Source organism: Drosophila takahashii, chromosome 2R, assembly GCF_030179915.1.
Source record: "Drosophila takahashii strain IR98-3 E-12201 chromosome 2R, DtakHiC1v2, whole genome shotgun sequence".
NCBI classification, from domain to species: Eukaryota; Metazoa; Arthropoda; class Insecta; order Diptera; family Drosophilidae; genus Drosophila; species Drosophila takahashii.
In genome coordinates this window covers 11,343,089-11,357,888 of record NC_091679.1, presented here as the reverse complement: position 1 = coordinate 11,357,888, position 14,800 = coordinate 11,343,089, and the positions used below count along the sequence as shown (strand labels likewise).

At 35.9% G+C, this 14,800-nt stretch overlaps 1 protein-coding gene across 6 annotated transcripts; it reads left to right on the top strand.

Annotated features, from left to right (window-relative positions):
• Nucleotides 1–12,195: 12,195 nt before the first annotated feature.
• On the top strand, nt 12,196–14,497 carry LOC138911805 (uncharacterized). Of its 6 annotated transcripts, none has more exons than XM_070213155.1 (5): nt 12,199–12,719; nt 12,803–12,877; nt 12,964–13,223; nt 13,731–13,776; nt 13,850–14,497. In XM_070213155.1, the coding sequence occupies exons 1-5, from the start codon at nt 12,470–12,472 to the stop codon at nt 14,224–14,226; spliced, it is 1,008 nt and encodes a 335-aa protein (XP_070069256.1). In that variant the 5' UTR covers nt 12,199–12,469; the 3' UTR covers nt 14,227–14,497. The 6 variants fall into 6 exon arrangements, 4 of the variants coding, with proteins under 4 accessions (XP_070069256.1, XP_070069255.1, XP_070069258.1 ...); XM_070213154.1 differs by having other exon boundaries at nt 12,203–12,719; nt 13,728–13,776; XM_070213157.1 differs by having other exon boundaries at nt 12,208–12,719; nt 12,964–13,209; nt 13,728–13,776.
• The last annotated feature ends 303 nt before the right edge of the window (nt 14,498–14,800 follow it).

Below are 14,800 nucleotides of genomic sequence, written 5' to 3'. Positions count from 1 at the left end.
GGGTGCGTGACAAGTGATCGTTAATTAGGGTCCACAATAGTTATATCCAGCTTTTGTATGTAGGGTTTGTATTCAGGAATCAGGAATCCCGAAATTCGGTCCAGAAATCGGGGGAGATATTACTGGGGTGTGACGGGTGATCGTAAATTAGGGTGATAAGTTGCTTATATCTAGGAATTGTATTCAGGAATTCGCTCCCCCGAATTTCGTTTAAGAAATCGGGACTCTTATTAAGCGGGAAGAAGTTACTGGGGTGTGACGGGTGATCGTAAATTAGGGTCCACAATAGTTATATCCAGCTTTTGTATCTAGGAAATGGGGTGAAAGAGGGGAGGCATTCTGCTTAAGTGGTTGACGAGTAGGATGACGGGATCGAACGTGGGAGAAGTTAGAAAAATAGGGTGAAACGAGGGGAGGGAATCTAGTTAAGCGGGTGAGAAGTTACTGGGGTGTGTCAGGTGATCATAGCGATATATTTGGGTTATCCTAGTTAATGGGGGAGAAATTACTGGGGTGTGCCGGGTGTCCTTTGCTTAGATTAAGAAAGTGTGGTGCTCACACGGGTACGTGTTAGAATGTCACGGGCTGTTGTCACGTCCAAAAGAAACAGCTGAAAGCAACCACCCTTGAAAAGGGATCCCTTTGCTTGCCACTGAGAAACAAACTCCCAAAGAAATAGCTGAAAAAAATCACCCATCCCCCAAACAAAAGAAGATGTTAATTTGAATTTAGGTCATGAATTTAGCTCATGTTTATTTGGAAATTTGTAACAGACTTTTCTTATACACTAAATATGATGACATTAGTTTTAAGGCTCCGTCTCGATGATTTTTATAGAAAAAGCAGGCACACGCGTCTTCGCCGAATCCATTATTACAAAACGTAAAATGATTACCATATACCGTTTTGTTAAGATCGTCTTCTCCTTTATCCATGAACATATTCCTCGTATCAATGAGATATTTTAAATCTTCTTTAAAAATTTCCTCACCAAATTGGGATGTGAAATTATTAATTCGGTTTATTAATCCACTTTGTCTGTTATCCATTGTATATGTATAAGTGTTAGACCATAGTTCCATTGCAAAAATTTAAAATATTGTGCGCATTATTCAGAGCACAAATACCGCTTTTAATATGTATTGAGCAAAATGGGAATTGGTTTATGTTTACGGTGTTTAATGGTGGGCAACCCAATTCCTCAACATCTCTTATGTGCGGTGATCTGAGAAAGATTTGTAGAAAACGTTTCTTTTCAATTCCCTTGCATAAAACCACCTTTCCCGAAGTGATTTGTTTAATATATTTTCTTGTTTGTTTAAAGTTGTTTATTCCATCGTTCCAAAAAATTTTATGATGGTTTTTGGTAAGCCAGAGAGCAGTTTTTCGGGACTTGTTATTAAGACGAGTGAAATCAAATGGAGGTTGTATAACGAAATTATTGTTAAACTTATTTTCTTTGCTAAATACAACTCCAATTTCCTTTAGAATAAACTTGTCGTTGTTATCAAAAAATCCTTGTACATCAATTACAACTAGTTCTTTCTCCATTTTATGTGATTGATATATTGTTAGACAATTCTTTGAACTAACCCACTTAAAGGACTATACTCAACTAAACGATCGTGAATAAGGAGACAATATGCTTGAGTGTTTTCATTGTTTGCTTTTTTCAAATCGATTGAAATTCTCACGTCGATAGGTCCCGATTTAACTGTTTCATTTTGATATGAAAGGTCAACTACAATAATAGGTTTACTTTTAAATTCTGTCGGTGATAAAAATGGTTCTGCTGGGCGGTTGTAATAACTCTTTTGAAACATTGCATACATATCATAAAGGTGGGCATATTTATCATTTTCAAAGTTTACATTTAAGTCATCATATGGATACGTTTCTGAGTTCAAGTGGACTTTCAGGTTGGATAAATTATTTGTAACTAGTTCTCCATTCAACATGAAGGCTACAATAGCAAATCTCGGTTTTTCTCTATTACTTTCTATCTTTAGACTCCAGACTTGTTGATTTCCCTGTATCAGTTTTGGGTTAATGTATGTATCCCAACTACGGAAAGCTATCGGTAAATTTACGCCACTCTTTATTATATCGTACATTTTAATTTTTGCAGCATCACTGGGTGTTACATGAGGGATTTTCCAGCTAATATTAGTCATTTCCAAAACATATGTATGGTTTGATTTGTTTTTAACATATACATCATCCAGATTTTTTGTGAGCAAAAGTATAAGTTCATGCTTACAATTCAGTAAAACTTTTCTATAATCCTCAGCAAACCCCATTACATTTTTTAAGGGTAGCGAGAAATTAAAATTACCTTTTGTAATAATATCATTTCCACCACTCCATCCAGCATTTAAAAGTTTGCGACTCTCCTGACGACTTTCCGATAGATAATTTTTAAGGGTGCTGCTCATGCCAACAAACCGTGTTCTATCAATTTCGTATCCATTTATTTCATATCTAATTTCATCAATAAAATTTGCCATACAATTATTGCGAAACGTAACCTCGATATTATCAGTGGTGCTTGTACCATCGGCTGCTACTCTCTTAACAACTCCTTGAAAATTAAGATAGCTTTCGTGAGGGAGTACATACAAGTCCTGATTTTGAATACAAATACGTATTTCATCATTTGCTTTAAATGATTGATGATACGAGGAATATGTATGATATTCCTTTTTCGAAATACTTTCATCTGAAAAGGGTCTCTCACGAACATTTAAAATTTCATTCATTTTTAATGCTTTTTATTATTATTATTATCAGATTTGAATTTTGAAGCCCAGTGATTTTAAAAACAATTTGTTTTTTAATGTAAGACCCTTTCGATTTAATCCTGTTCCTTTAGCTTTACAACTGCTAGTGCGCGGTTGATGAAGTATACCGTTGCTTTTATTGTAAATTATCATTCTATTGCGCGAATATGTATGCGAATTGATACGTTTTCACCACGCAAGTTCAATAAATCTCCGTTCTGATCAACGATATGTATTGAGGGAGTACTTATTTCTCTGCAGTTAATAGGTAAATAGATGAGATTGTGTGGTGTCACAGTCATTTTATAGCCCGGTGGAACCGAAATTGCAAACTCATGTAATACGTGATTTGGTATATTATCAACGTAAGAGCCACTCACAATATTACATTCCAAACGAATGGAATTAATTTTTAAAATGTTGACAGCATTATCGGACAAGTGATTTTGGTTTGCCTTTAAAACTCTTTGCTTAAAACCAAACAAATGACCTATTGACCTCTCCTTGTTAAAGTATATATCTTCTTTACTGCTAATTATTTCCACTTGAAGTGTATTATTATTGCTTACAATTTTCACTGTATTTTCCAGATTATAATCCTTTAACTTGTTGTAAATAAATTGAGAAATATCGTTGAGTTCATAGGAGCCGGTGGGAATAATAATAACTTTATCACCAATATGAAAGAGGTTGTTATTTACATCCACGTTGGGAATTGAGTTGTACATGTTAAACTCAACTAGCGCACACTCATATTCCCCGTTTAATTCAATTGGTGGAAAATAAACTGTGTTTATAACGGAACTATTTCCATTCACTGATAGAGTCAATGATCTAACCATTTTGAAATCTGTTGTTCAACTGGGTGTCATACAACCCCGCCCCAATCTTATATTAAAATTAAAGAAGAATAAATTGATCAAATCCTTTTCTATATCGTCCCTTATCAATATTGTCATCCTTACTTATAAATAAAAATCCATATTTATCCTCCCAACATTTTTGACAAATTTTTGTAAATGTCTCATAATTCATGTCAGGGATGATATGATCCCGAAATATGTATCGCATATTTAAATCATCCTGTTTAAACATTATAATTACATTTGCATTGTCCCGTATAAGATGTTTTGGTATCCGTGTATATGTTTGACATAAATAAAAAGAATCAATATTTTTGTGACGACCCATACAGAAATATGATCGAATATTATCTTGTTTCTCACAAGCCACATCGTCGAAAATCATGATTGAATTATTTTTGCTTCGGTGGGTGGTAAAACAGTTTCGTTCTGAGAGAATGTATGATATCCCATACCTTTAATCGGTTTAAATAGCTTTTCCAAGTAATCATATTTCGGTTGGTATAGACTCTTTGAAAACACGTATATATTTTCAAATCTCAAGCCATTTGGACTCTCAATAAGACTGATCATTACATTAGTTTTCCCGCAGTTGGATGGCCCAACCACAAGAGCTCTAATTGTGTTTGGTAATAATTCACTGTGACGTGGTGGTTGTTTAACATTATTCACGTTCTCAATGTTACGAACAAGAATGTTTTTTTTTTTTGCATTTTTAATCGCATCCTATTATAAATATGTTTATTCCGTGATAAATCTTCAATGAATTAAGACACTATATAATGGGGAAACGTTTTATAATCACATCAGTCATTATTTACACCGTAAACGTGGAAGTGGTCTTATTAATAAGTTAATAGATTCTCTTCCGATTGAGTTTCACATTCCTGGATATAACTATTGTGGACCCGGTACAAAGCTTGCAGAGCGATTACAGCGTGGAGATCACGGAATTAATCAGTTGGATGAAGCTTGCAAGGTTCACGATATTGCCTATTCACAAAACAACGATCTAAGCAATCGACATAAGGCAGAATTTGAATTAATTAACAAGGCTTGGGAGCGAGTAAAGGCGAAGGATAGTTCTCTTAAGGAGCGAGCAGCAGCATATTTTGTAACTAATATTATGAAAGCAAAGAAACATTTTGGAATGGGTGTTCGGAAGCGAAATAAGAAAAAACAGAAGAAGAGGAAGCTTAGGAGGATGAAAATAAATAGACTATCATCTGTTGTAAGAGAAGCGAGTCGGGAATTGAAAAAACGAAAACCCCTGGATGTGGTTAATGCAATTAAAATTGCACGTAAAGCAATACATAATTCAATCGGATCTAAGAAAAACGTTAAAGTTCCTCGAATAATAAATGTTCCCAAAATGGGGGGTTTTTTACCACTGGTACCCATCTTAACTGCATTAAGTGCTATAGGTAGTTTAGCTTCAGGAACTTCTAGTGTAGCAAAATTAATAACAAACGCAAAAATTGCTAAGCAACAGCTAGAAGAAAATAAAAGACACAACCGAAAGATGGAAGAAGTTTCCGTGGGTGAAGGTCTATACTTAAAACCCCATAAAAATGGTTACGGTTTATACCTAAAACCATACAACAGTCGTGGTGGGAGAATGAAGAAACAAAAAAACTAATTGGTCAGCTACCCAAAAGAGCATTATCAAATATAGATATAATGGAATTTGCTCAAAGAAATATACCGCATTTTAGGGGAGTGTTTATGAGAGACTCTCTCCCTAAAACACCTAAAAATAATGAGAGTGGAGTGATTAACTTGGGTGACTCAAAATCAAGGGGTACACATTGGGTAGCTTACCACAAAAACAAAAACAGCATATTCTATTTTGATAGTTTTGGAAATTTACAACCACCAAAAGAAGTTGTGAAATACTTAGGGGATAAAATCAAATATAACTATGAACAGGTACAACGTTTTGGAACATACAATTGTGGACACCTGTGCATTGAATTCCTGCTTTCATTCAAATAAAGTAACTGATTTAACGACTTTTAAACAACAAGGGTGGAAAACAACAAGGGTGGAAAAACAACAGCCTGTTGCATAAAGTAACTGATTTAACGACTTTTAAACATCAAGGGTGGAAAACAACAAGGGTGGAAAAACAACAACCTGTAGCTATGGAAATCTCGGTCTGAGAACTGGTATAAAATGAGCTCGGAAATCGTTTAGTCTTTACAGTCAGAACTTTAACATTAACTTGTCAAGTCGATCAGCTTGCTTCTCACTTAAACCACCTTCTTCAAGGACAAACTTCATACCAACAACAACATCATGAATCAACCAATTCCATCAGAAAGTGAGCTGGACGCCATTATGGAGGAGGAAATTCTTCGAGGCGGGGTTTTAAAGGAGTTCAACACGCGAGCATTGAAGCCCTTCCTATCACAAAACAAGATGGGTATAAACGTCAGCTACCCAATTATCAATGCGCAGAGGAAGAAAACTGTTTATGGGGACTCCATTGCCTTGGAACTGGATAAATATATTCTATATCTACCTAAGAGATATAACACAATGAAAGATGGTCATCTGAAGTTGCTCAAGGACAAGGAATATCGAGTTATAAAAAGAAGCAATGATTCCCTGCAACTAGAGTTAAATACAATTGTTTAATCCACTTATCACTTTGTAATATTTATAACATTTGTACATAATCATTTATTATATTCAATAAAACATGCACACTAGGGTGGACTTATTTTGTATGAAATTTCTAAGGCCATGCTCTCACCCCTTTATATATAGCCTTTTTGTATCCTTAATCCATTAAAGAAAGAAAAAGTATAAAATAATTAGTTTTAGGCGGTGCGCAACGGCTTTAAAGTTTATTACGCTAATTTCAGATTCATCTAGATGCCGTAGACTTAATTTTATACTTTGACAGTATTTTAAAAAGTATCTTAACCACTTTCCCGAGCTTTTTAACAAGGGATGAAGTCGTTGATAAAATTCGAGTCCCTGGGAGACAATTACAACTTAAAAATAACAATAATAACGAATAATCAAGGACTTTTAGAGTACAACTTATAAATATTACGGTCTCTGAAAAATAAGAGTCAATATCGTTGTATCCTAAGCCAACATTTCTTTGAGGGAAATTTTTATTGGCGAACGCAAAAGTGATAGTTAATCTTTAAAATTGTAAAAAATAGAATCTCTATTTCATTGTGAGTCACAAAAAAAAAATAGTAAGTCGGGGATCGAACTCGATCCTTCTTGTTCGGAGACAGAAGTTCTACTGGCTAGGCTACGTCCAACTGTTAATATTCATGAAATACATTTCTACTTGACTCTTTTATTCGAGCGAAACCAAAAAGTTGACATGTTAAAATCTGACAAGAAATGGAATGGGGTAAATTCCTAGTTTTACACTTAATTTTTAGCGAAACTTTAGGGCCATTGCGCACCGCCTAAACGATGAAATAAAATTTTTCTGTTTTTGCATAAATTTATTGGACACAGAAACCTACCATTTAAGATGCTGAGCTCAGTTGACCTTAAAGAAGTCCACCCTAATGCACACACACACACACACCCACATTAAATTCTTTTATTTGAAGAGGAAATGCAAAAAACTGCATCAACAGTAAAATGATTCTTTTTCAGCCAAAAATAAAATCATATAAATAATATATATATTTTATAACTTTCATTAGTATGAAATGTAACCCTGTAAAGTATAGTTCATAAGCTGGTATTACATCTTTTGTGCTGACGGTGGTGAAAGTTTTGAAAGTACCCAAAATGAGTCAATTTATTTTAAGTCAGCTTACTAAAATGAGAAATATATTAAAGAAAAAGTTTAATGATCTAAAACATTTTAAATCACAAAATGCTTACGAGTTGGAAGAAACTTTTAAGCCAATAACAGATCCCTTAAACGAACTAGTTAGTGAAAATAAAAAACGAAAGTTTATGAATACAAACGAAGATAAATCAACGGTTCTAAAGCAAAAAAGTGAAATATTTAAAAATGAAACCCCCAGTAAAAAGCTTAAGAAACATCAATTAAGGTATGATGACGATGATGATCATGATTACGATTATGATGATAATAATAGCCGAAATGAAGAAACAAAAATTTATAATGATGATGTTACTAGTGACTCAGATGATAAATTTTTTTCACAGTCACATGTTGAATTGGGATCAGAGCCGGAAACACCGCTAGAAACACCTTTAGAAACACAGCTAGAAAAAGAAGCAGATGCTAGCAGTCTAATTCATGCAGACTATGATTTTAATATTAGCAGTCTATCGAGAAATAAAGTTCTGGACAATGCTTATGGACCTAGAAAAAGTTCATCAACCCCCAAATCCTTAAATTTGGGGAATAGTGAATTACATATAAGTCATAATAAAATTCAATTATCAAGTGGAAGCACGTGGGATTTGACTCCTGGGCTTTATTCTCTGATTGTTCATAATAAACCCACACAATTCAGTGCCACAGACTTGAAAAATTATAAAGATATCATTACTGAGACAAGTGCACATAGAATAGATTTTGATCCAAATAAGCGAATAAAAGGAACTAGAGGATACAAGTATACAAACATTATTAAAAAGTTCATGAGCAATGAAAATATACATCCTTCAGCTATATTCACCCCAATTCAATCAAAACAAAAAAAATCAAATAAAAAGGGATTTGGATACATGTCCCTACAAAGAGCAAAACCCAATTATATTTATTGGGATGACGTCAATGAATTAGTTGAAAGATTGCAGCTTTTAATAGCTTCAAAGGCCGCTGGCAACACTAATCACAATAACGAGATCATGTCTATAATAGAAGAACTGCGAGAGGCTAAAATTATATATTAATTGAATAAATAAGGTTCACAAACTTTAAATTACCTTATAAACAAAATGTCTGTCGACAAGTTTGGTCACTTTTCAGACGAAAAAGAGCACACAGATATTTTAAAAAGGGATATTAAAACTGTTGTGGGGTTGTACATTGATGGCGACGAAAACCTGAATACCCAACAGAAACGAATTAAAAATTGTGGGAACCCAATAGATTATTCGGATGCAACGACGAAAAAATATGTCGATGAAAACTTGGAGACGTTAAAGAAAGACCTTAATACGAAAATAAATACATCCCTTAATCGAAGACTTTCTAAAATAACTTCTTTGGAAAATTTAGTTCAAGTTAATAATGGGAGGGTTGATAATGTTTGTAACGCCCTAAATTTGAGGGCGTACAAATTTGAACAGTCGTGCCGAGGATCATCGGAGTCACCACAATTTAATATAGTATTATAATTAGCTTTAAGATTTGGACACGGAGTCCACCTATGTTAAAATATGGAGTAATAGAAATTAAGGAAAACACTAAGTTAACTAGTATTTAATTTTGAGCCGAGACACCCACCCCGAACAGAACCCCCTCAACCCGTTATCGCACTCGTGAGATCGGCGATCGATAGTACCATCGATAACAGGGAACTAGTTCCGGGAACACGACGCGAGCTGAAGTGCGATCTCCAGGAATCGGACTCGTCCTCTTTTGTTTCGACCTTTCGCCGCGAGTGGACGTGTACTCGAGAACCTCTCTGACACAAAAGCACCGAGACCTAGAGATACCCTCGCAAGCCGAGAACCCACGCCAGACGCTGTACCCCCCTCATTCGTAGTGCCCCGCATCTCCACTACACCGCCACTAGAGTTACACGTAAGCAAGAAACAGTGATTGTGAGGGCTGCAGCCATAATAACTATCAAATATAGCACTGAAATCGAATAACTAAAACCCCGCGTGTTATTTCTTTACTGGTACACTCTTCCTCTTCCAATCCCACCCGTTCTTGACCCCGATCGACGACGCGTGTTTGGTTTCCCATCCACACGACGTATTTCGGCCGAGAGCTCCCTCTTTAGAAACCCGTAGTCTCCGCGCCCAGCCGGAGTGTAGAAACCCGTAGTCTCCGCGCCCAGCCGGAGTGTAGAAACCCGTAGTCTCCGCGCCCAGCCGGAGTGTAGAAACCCGTAGTCTCCGCGCCCAGCCGGAGTGTAGAAACCCATAGTCTCCGCGCCCAGCCGGAGTGTAGACCCGTAGTCTCCGCGCCCAGCCGGAGTGTAGACCCGTAGTCTCCGCGCCCAGCCGGAGTGTAGACCCGTAGTCTCCGCGCCCAGCCGGAGTGTAGACCCGTAGTCTCCGCGCCCAGCCGGAGTGTAGACCCGTAGTCTCCGCGCCCAGCCGGAGTGTAGACCCGTAGTCTCTGCGCCCAGCCGGAGTGTAGAGACCCTTAGTCTCCGAGCATAGCCGGAGTATAGACCAACCCCGTCGTTTACCCCCGACGGAGTCCCCTTCCGCAACCCCGCAGCCAACTCCAATTGGAATCGCCCGAGTTCACAACCCAGTAGTGTGATCATCCTCAGTATCTCGCTCTGCCACCAGAGGGCGTTACTGGCGGGTCTCATCCAAGTTCCCCACCAAACAGTGCGATCACCCGCTGAGTACCTCATTCTAACACCAGGGGCGCCTCAATCAGGACCCACCCGAGTTCACAACCCAGCAGTGTGATCATCCTCAGTATCTCGCTCTGCCACCAGAGGGCGATACTGACGGGTCTCATCCAAGTTCCCCACCAAACAGTGCGATCACCCACTGAGTGCCTCATTTTACCAACAAGGGGGGGCGCCTCAAACAGGATCCTCCCTGGGTTTCATACCGAGCAGTGTGGTCGGCCCTATTCCCACCGCAGGCCGCTAGGCGGCGCTCTAATAGATGCCTTGTCGTCAACCTCGTGTTCAGATCGGTTTGACCAACGGCCCTCGCGCGCAGAGGCATACTCGGCGATTAGAATCCGTGCGAAAACAGCCCCTTTACCCGACTACTCCGTCGAAGAGCACTCGTATCCGGGCGCCTTACAGCCTCCTCATACATATTCCTACTACAGGTCCCACCCTTCTATATAAATTTCTTGTATAGGTTCCTTGGCCCCGACTGAGATTCTACCCCGGCCAGAGAACTGCGTTACATGTTGATAAAATCCTATCCAATATGTTAACAAAGATTAATAGTATTGAGAGCTATGTTTATAAATATGTTACTCAACCGAAATCAGTTTTAAAATCACAGACAGTTGAAATAGAAGGTACTGCAACTCCAATAGTAAGAAAGTTCTAGTACCAAAAAATATGAGTGATAAATTGGGTATTGTTAAAGAAATTCATGCTCCGTGTCGACGTAATTTTAAACGTCGAAGGGTAGTGACAAAGGGTATAAATGATCTCTGGCAAGCAGATTTAGTGGAAATGGGAAAGTATTCAAAGCTTAACGGAGGATATTTTTATATTTTGACTGTTGTGGATTGTTTTAGCAAATATGCCTGGGGAGAAGCATTAAAATCAAAAAGCGCTAAAGATGTCTCAATGGCAATGGAAAAAATTTTCAAATCTGGACGTGGAACACCAAAAAATTTTCAAACGGATGATGGAACTGAATTTTTTAACAAACAATTTAACGCGTTAATGAAACAATATGGAATAAACCATTATTCTACCTATTCAATTGTAAAAGCTTCAATTGTGGAACGCTTCAACAGAAGTTTGAAGGAACTTATGTGGCGTGAATTTAGTTTTAGCGGAACATACAAGTGGGTTGATATGTATAAAAAATTAATTGATATATACAACAAAAGACCACATAGAACAATTAAGGTCGCCCCAATTGACGTCAATTCTTCCAATGAAAAACACATTTTGAAAACAGCCTACAATCATCTCAAAATGTTTAGTGTGGGGAAATTGCGTAATGGAGATTATGTACGCATCAGTAAATATAAACATGTGTTTGAAAAGGGGTATACACCGAATTGGACTACAGAAATTTTTAAAATAACAAGTGTGAAAAACACATACCCTACCACATACTTGTTGGAAGACTTTGAAGGTACTCCAATACAAGGTGGATTTTACAAAGAAGAACTGAAAAAAACTCGTTTCCCAGACAAATATTTAGTGGAAAAAATAATAAAGAGAGACGGGAATAAAGTCCGTGTACGTTGGTTGGGGTTTTCAAAAAAATATGATAGCTGGGAATCTAAAGATAATATTTTATAGAGCAACTTTTATTCGCAATGAAAATAAAAGAATATATACTCCATATACTAATCAACTCAGCAACAGAAAAATAAATATGTTCAGACCGGCATGCTCATGTAACAGCTTATGTACAAGTTCAAAAATAGTCTCCAGCCAAAATCCCCCACCACCCTACGTATACAAAGTCAAAATAGTTTCCACATACGCACACGCAAAGACTTCGAAGATCAATCATTACAAGTGGTTTCTATAATTATGTTCAGACTCGCATGCTCATGTACGTACACATCATCAAAAATAGTTTCCAGACACAATCGCCCGCATCGAAAGGCCGCACCCTACGTATACAAAGTCAAAAATAGTTTCCACATACGCACACGCAAAGTCTGATAGAATGTTCGGCTTTCTGTGGAGGGCGATAAGAATGTTCTGCTTTCTGTGGAGGGCGTGTGGAGGGCTATAAGAATGTTTACTCAAGGTTTGTATATATTGTTTCTGTTTGTTGGACTGGTTCGCCAGCATATTTAGGAATGATTGCCCCATCCCTTTATTCGTTTACATAAGAGTTATATACTGAAAATTCTAAATAAATACCACTGGGGCGCTTATGATTTTTTCAGTAGCGATCGCAAGCAAGACAAGACGGTGAAAATTGGAGCTCAAATTGCTCATATAAAAGTGAAAGTGAAAGCTAAAAACTCAAACTTTATTAATAATTGTGTGTGTGTGTGTGTGTGTGAAAATGAATAATAATAAAATAATGAAACTATTTTTAATAATAGTTTCTGTAATAGGAGTAGTGGAAATGGGTGTAATACCCACTTCACATCTAACGACATACAACGAGACAATGGAAACCACAATTATTCAAATTTTACTCCCTAACAATGATGTTTTGAATATTCAGCTGAAATTGTATCTATTTAAGAACAGTTCACTAGCGAATATAAATAACATTGATGAGTTAGAGAGTAAACTAAAAACCTCCCAAGGTAAGAACATCAAAACAATAATAACAATAAAAATTTTTTTTTTTTTTTGTTTTATTACTTTTCTATATGTTATTTAATTTCAGAAGCAACAACAATGGCAAGCTATATTACAGAAGAGAGGAAACTAAAAAAAGATGAAGACGACGAAGCACCACAAGGTAAATACCAATATAAATACCAATCACAAATTACTTTTTTTCCTTTTTCGATTTTTGTTAACTTTTGTTATGATATTTAATTTCAGAAACAACAACAACAACAACAGAAACAACAACAACAGAAACAACAACAACAGAAACAACAACAACAGAAGCATCATCATCATCAACAGAAGCATCATCATCCTCAACAGAAGCATCATCATCAACAGAAGCAACAGAAGAATCATCATCATCAACACCCCCACCAGCTAATTTCCAAATCTATGATGAGTACGATGATTTGTCGTCACCCTCCAAACAATCATTTACGCCACTAAATGAAGAAGATGGTAATAATGATAATGTAAGTGAAGAGTCAAAAATTTTAAATAAAACAGAGAAGCGTAGTGTAGAAAAAAAATATTCTTTTCTTAAAAAGGAATTGTTAGAGAAGTTTAAATCAGACTTGCTTGAAAGGGAAAATAGAGAGGGCGGAACTATTGTAACAGGAAACAGAGGTTTCGATAGATATTATAAACTCGGTTATAAGGACCTTTTCACTTTAAGAATCCAATGCCATTACGTTTCAAAAAGGTTAAAAAAACATTCTCATCTAGATATGTATAAGATTCAAATAAACTGTGTAGAAATTGATGAAGAACTTTTTTACTATCCACTTCTACCAAAAACAATAGATTTACCACCTCCACCCAAGATAAGTAAAAGAAAGGTTATAACAATTGAGGAACTAGACTTGAGTGGTATAGACTCTGATGGGGGAAAATTATGTCTATTAGAGTGTAGCGAGTTGTTGAACCGCAACAACTTTTATATGAATTAGGGATAACATATTACTTATTTATTTCAGAAGGATATAAAAATTCCTCAAGGAAATAATATATTAAACAAAACAAAAGGCAAGTTAATTTACTTTAGTATATATTATTTCATTTCATTAATTCGTTTTTTTTTTTCTTTTTCTCATTTCAGTTGAATATGTTCACCTTTTAGGATCTAACGTAGTTTCAGTAAATTCAATTTCTAATAATATTTCTAGTTTTAATTTAACTGATGATGACATCACACAACTTTATCACCAAAATATAAACATTAACTTAAGCAATAGCGATGAGAGTAATGAAAATAATGATATTACTCCTGAACAAGTAGAGTTGGGTTATTATCTAAAACAGATAAGGGAAAAAAACGAGGAAGAAAAATCAGCTGAAGAAGAAGATGAACCTGTTCAAGACAGGGATTCTGAACCTGAAGCTAAAATGAACCCACATGAATTGGAACTGTGGAATTATCTATATAGGCAACGGGTACAAAACCAATCAAATAAAATATACTCACCCAATTTATAAAAAATTTCCAAAAAAAAAAAAATTTAAAAACACACCCAAATATTTTATATTTAATACTGAATTTATTGAAATGTATTTGTTATTCGTTCAACTTAATGTTATACTAACAAAATATAAACATTTATATATATATATTGCTTAAGATTTATATATATTTTGTTAATTTTTATTGTTCAACACCTTTTAAGATTTATATATATTTTGTTAATTTTTATTGTTCAACACCTTTTATCAAACTTACTAATTAAATAAATATTTTGCATTGTTAAATCTAAAATTGTTTCTGTTTTTTGGGATCGGGGGGCAATTCATTATAAAACATTTCAAGTTCAAGCGACTTGTAAAGTAAATCATGTTCAACATTTTCAATTTCTGTTTTTAGACGCTTGAGTAAAGTTTTTTGTTGCTCAGTCTGGAATTCAAGACTTTCTATTTCATCTACCTGTCTCCCCAAAACAAGTGACTCTCCCTCAAGGATTTGAACATTTGATATGAGTTCCCTTTCTATTAAACCCTTATGATGATAAGGGAGTGTAGACATTTTATCACCCTCAACTTTTCTCTTTGTATCATT

Coding starts and splice junctions, on each gene's coding strand:
- LOC138911805 (XM_070213154.1), top strand. CDS start 12,470: ATGAATAATAATAAAATAATGAAACTATTTTTAATAATAGTTTCTGTA. Junction 12,878..12,963: donor AGACGACGAAGCACCACAAG/GTAAATACCAAT, acceptor ATTTAATTTCAG/AAACAACAACAACAACAACA. Junction 13,224..13,727: donor AAGATGGTAATAATGATAAT/GTAAGTGAAGAG, acceptor TATTTATTTCAG/AAGGATATAAAAATTCCTCA.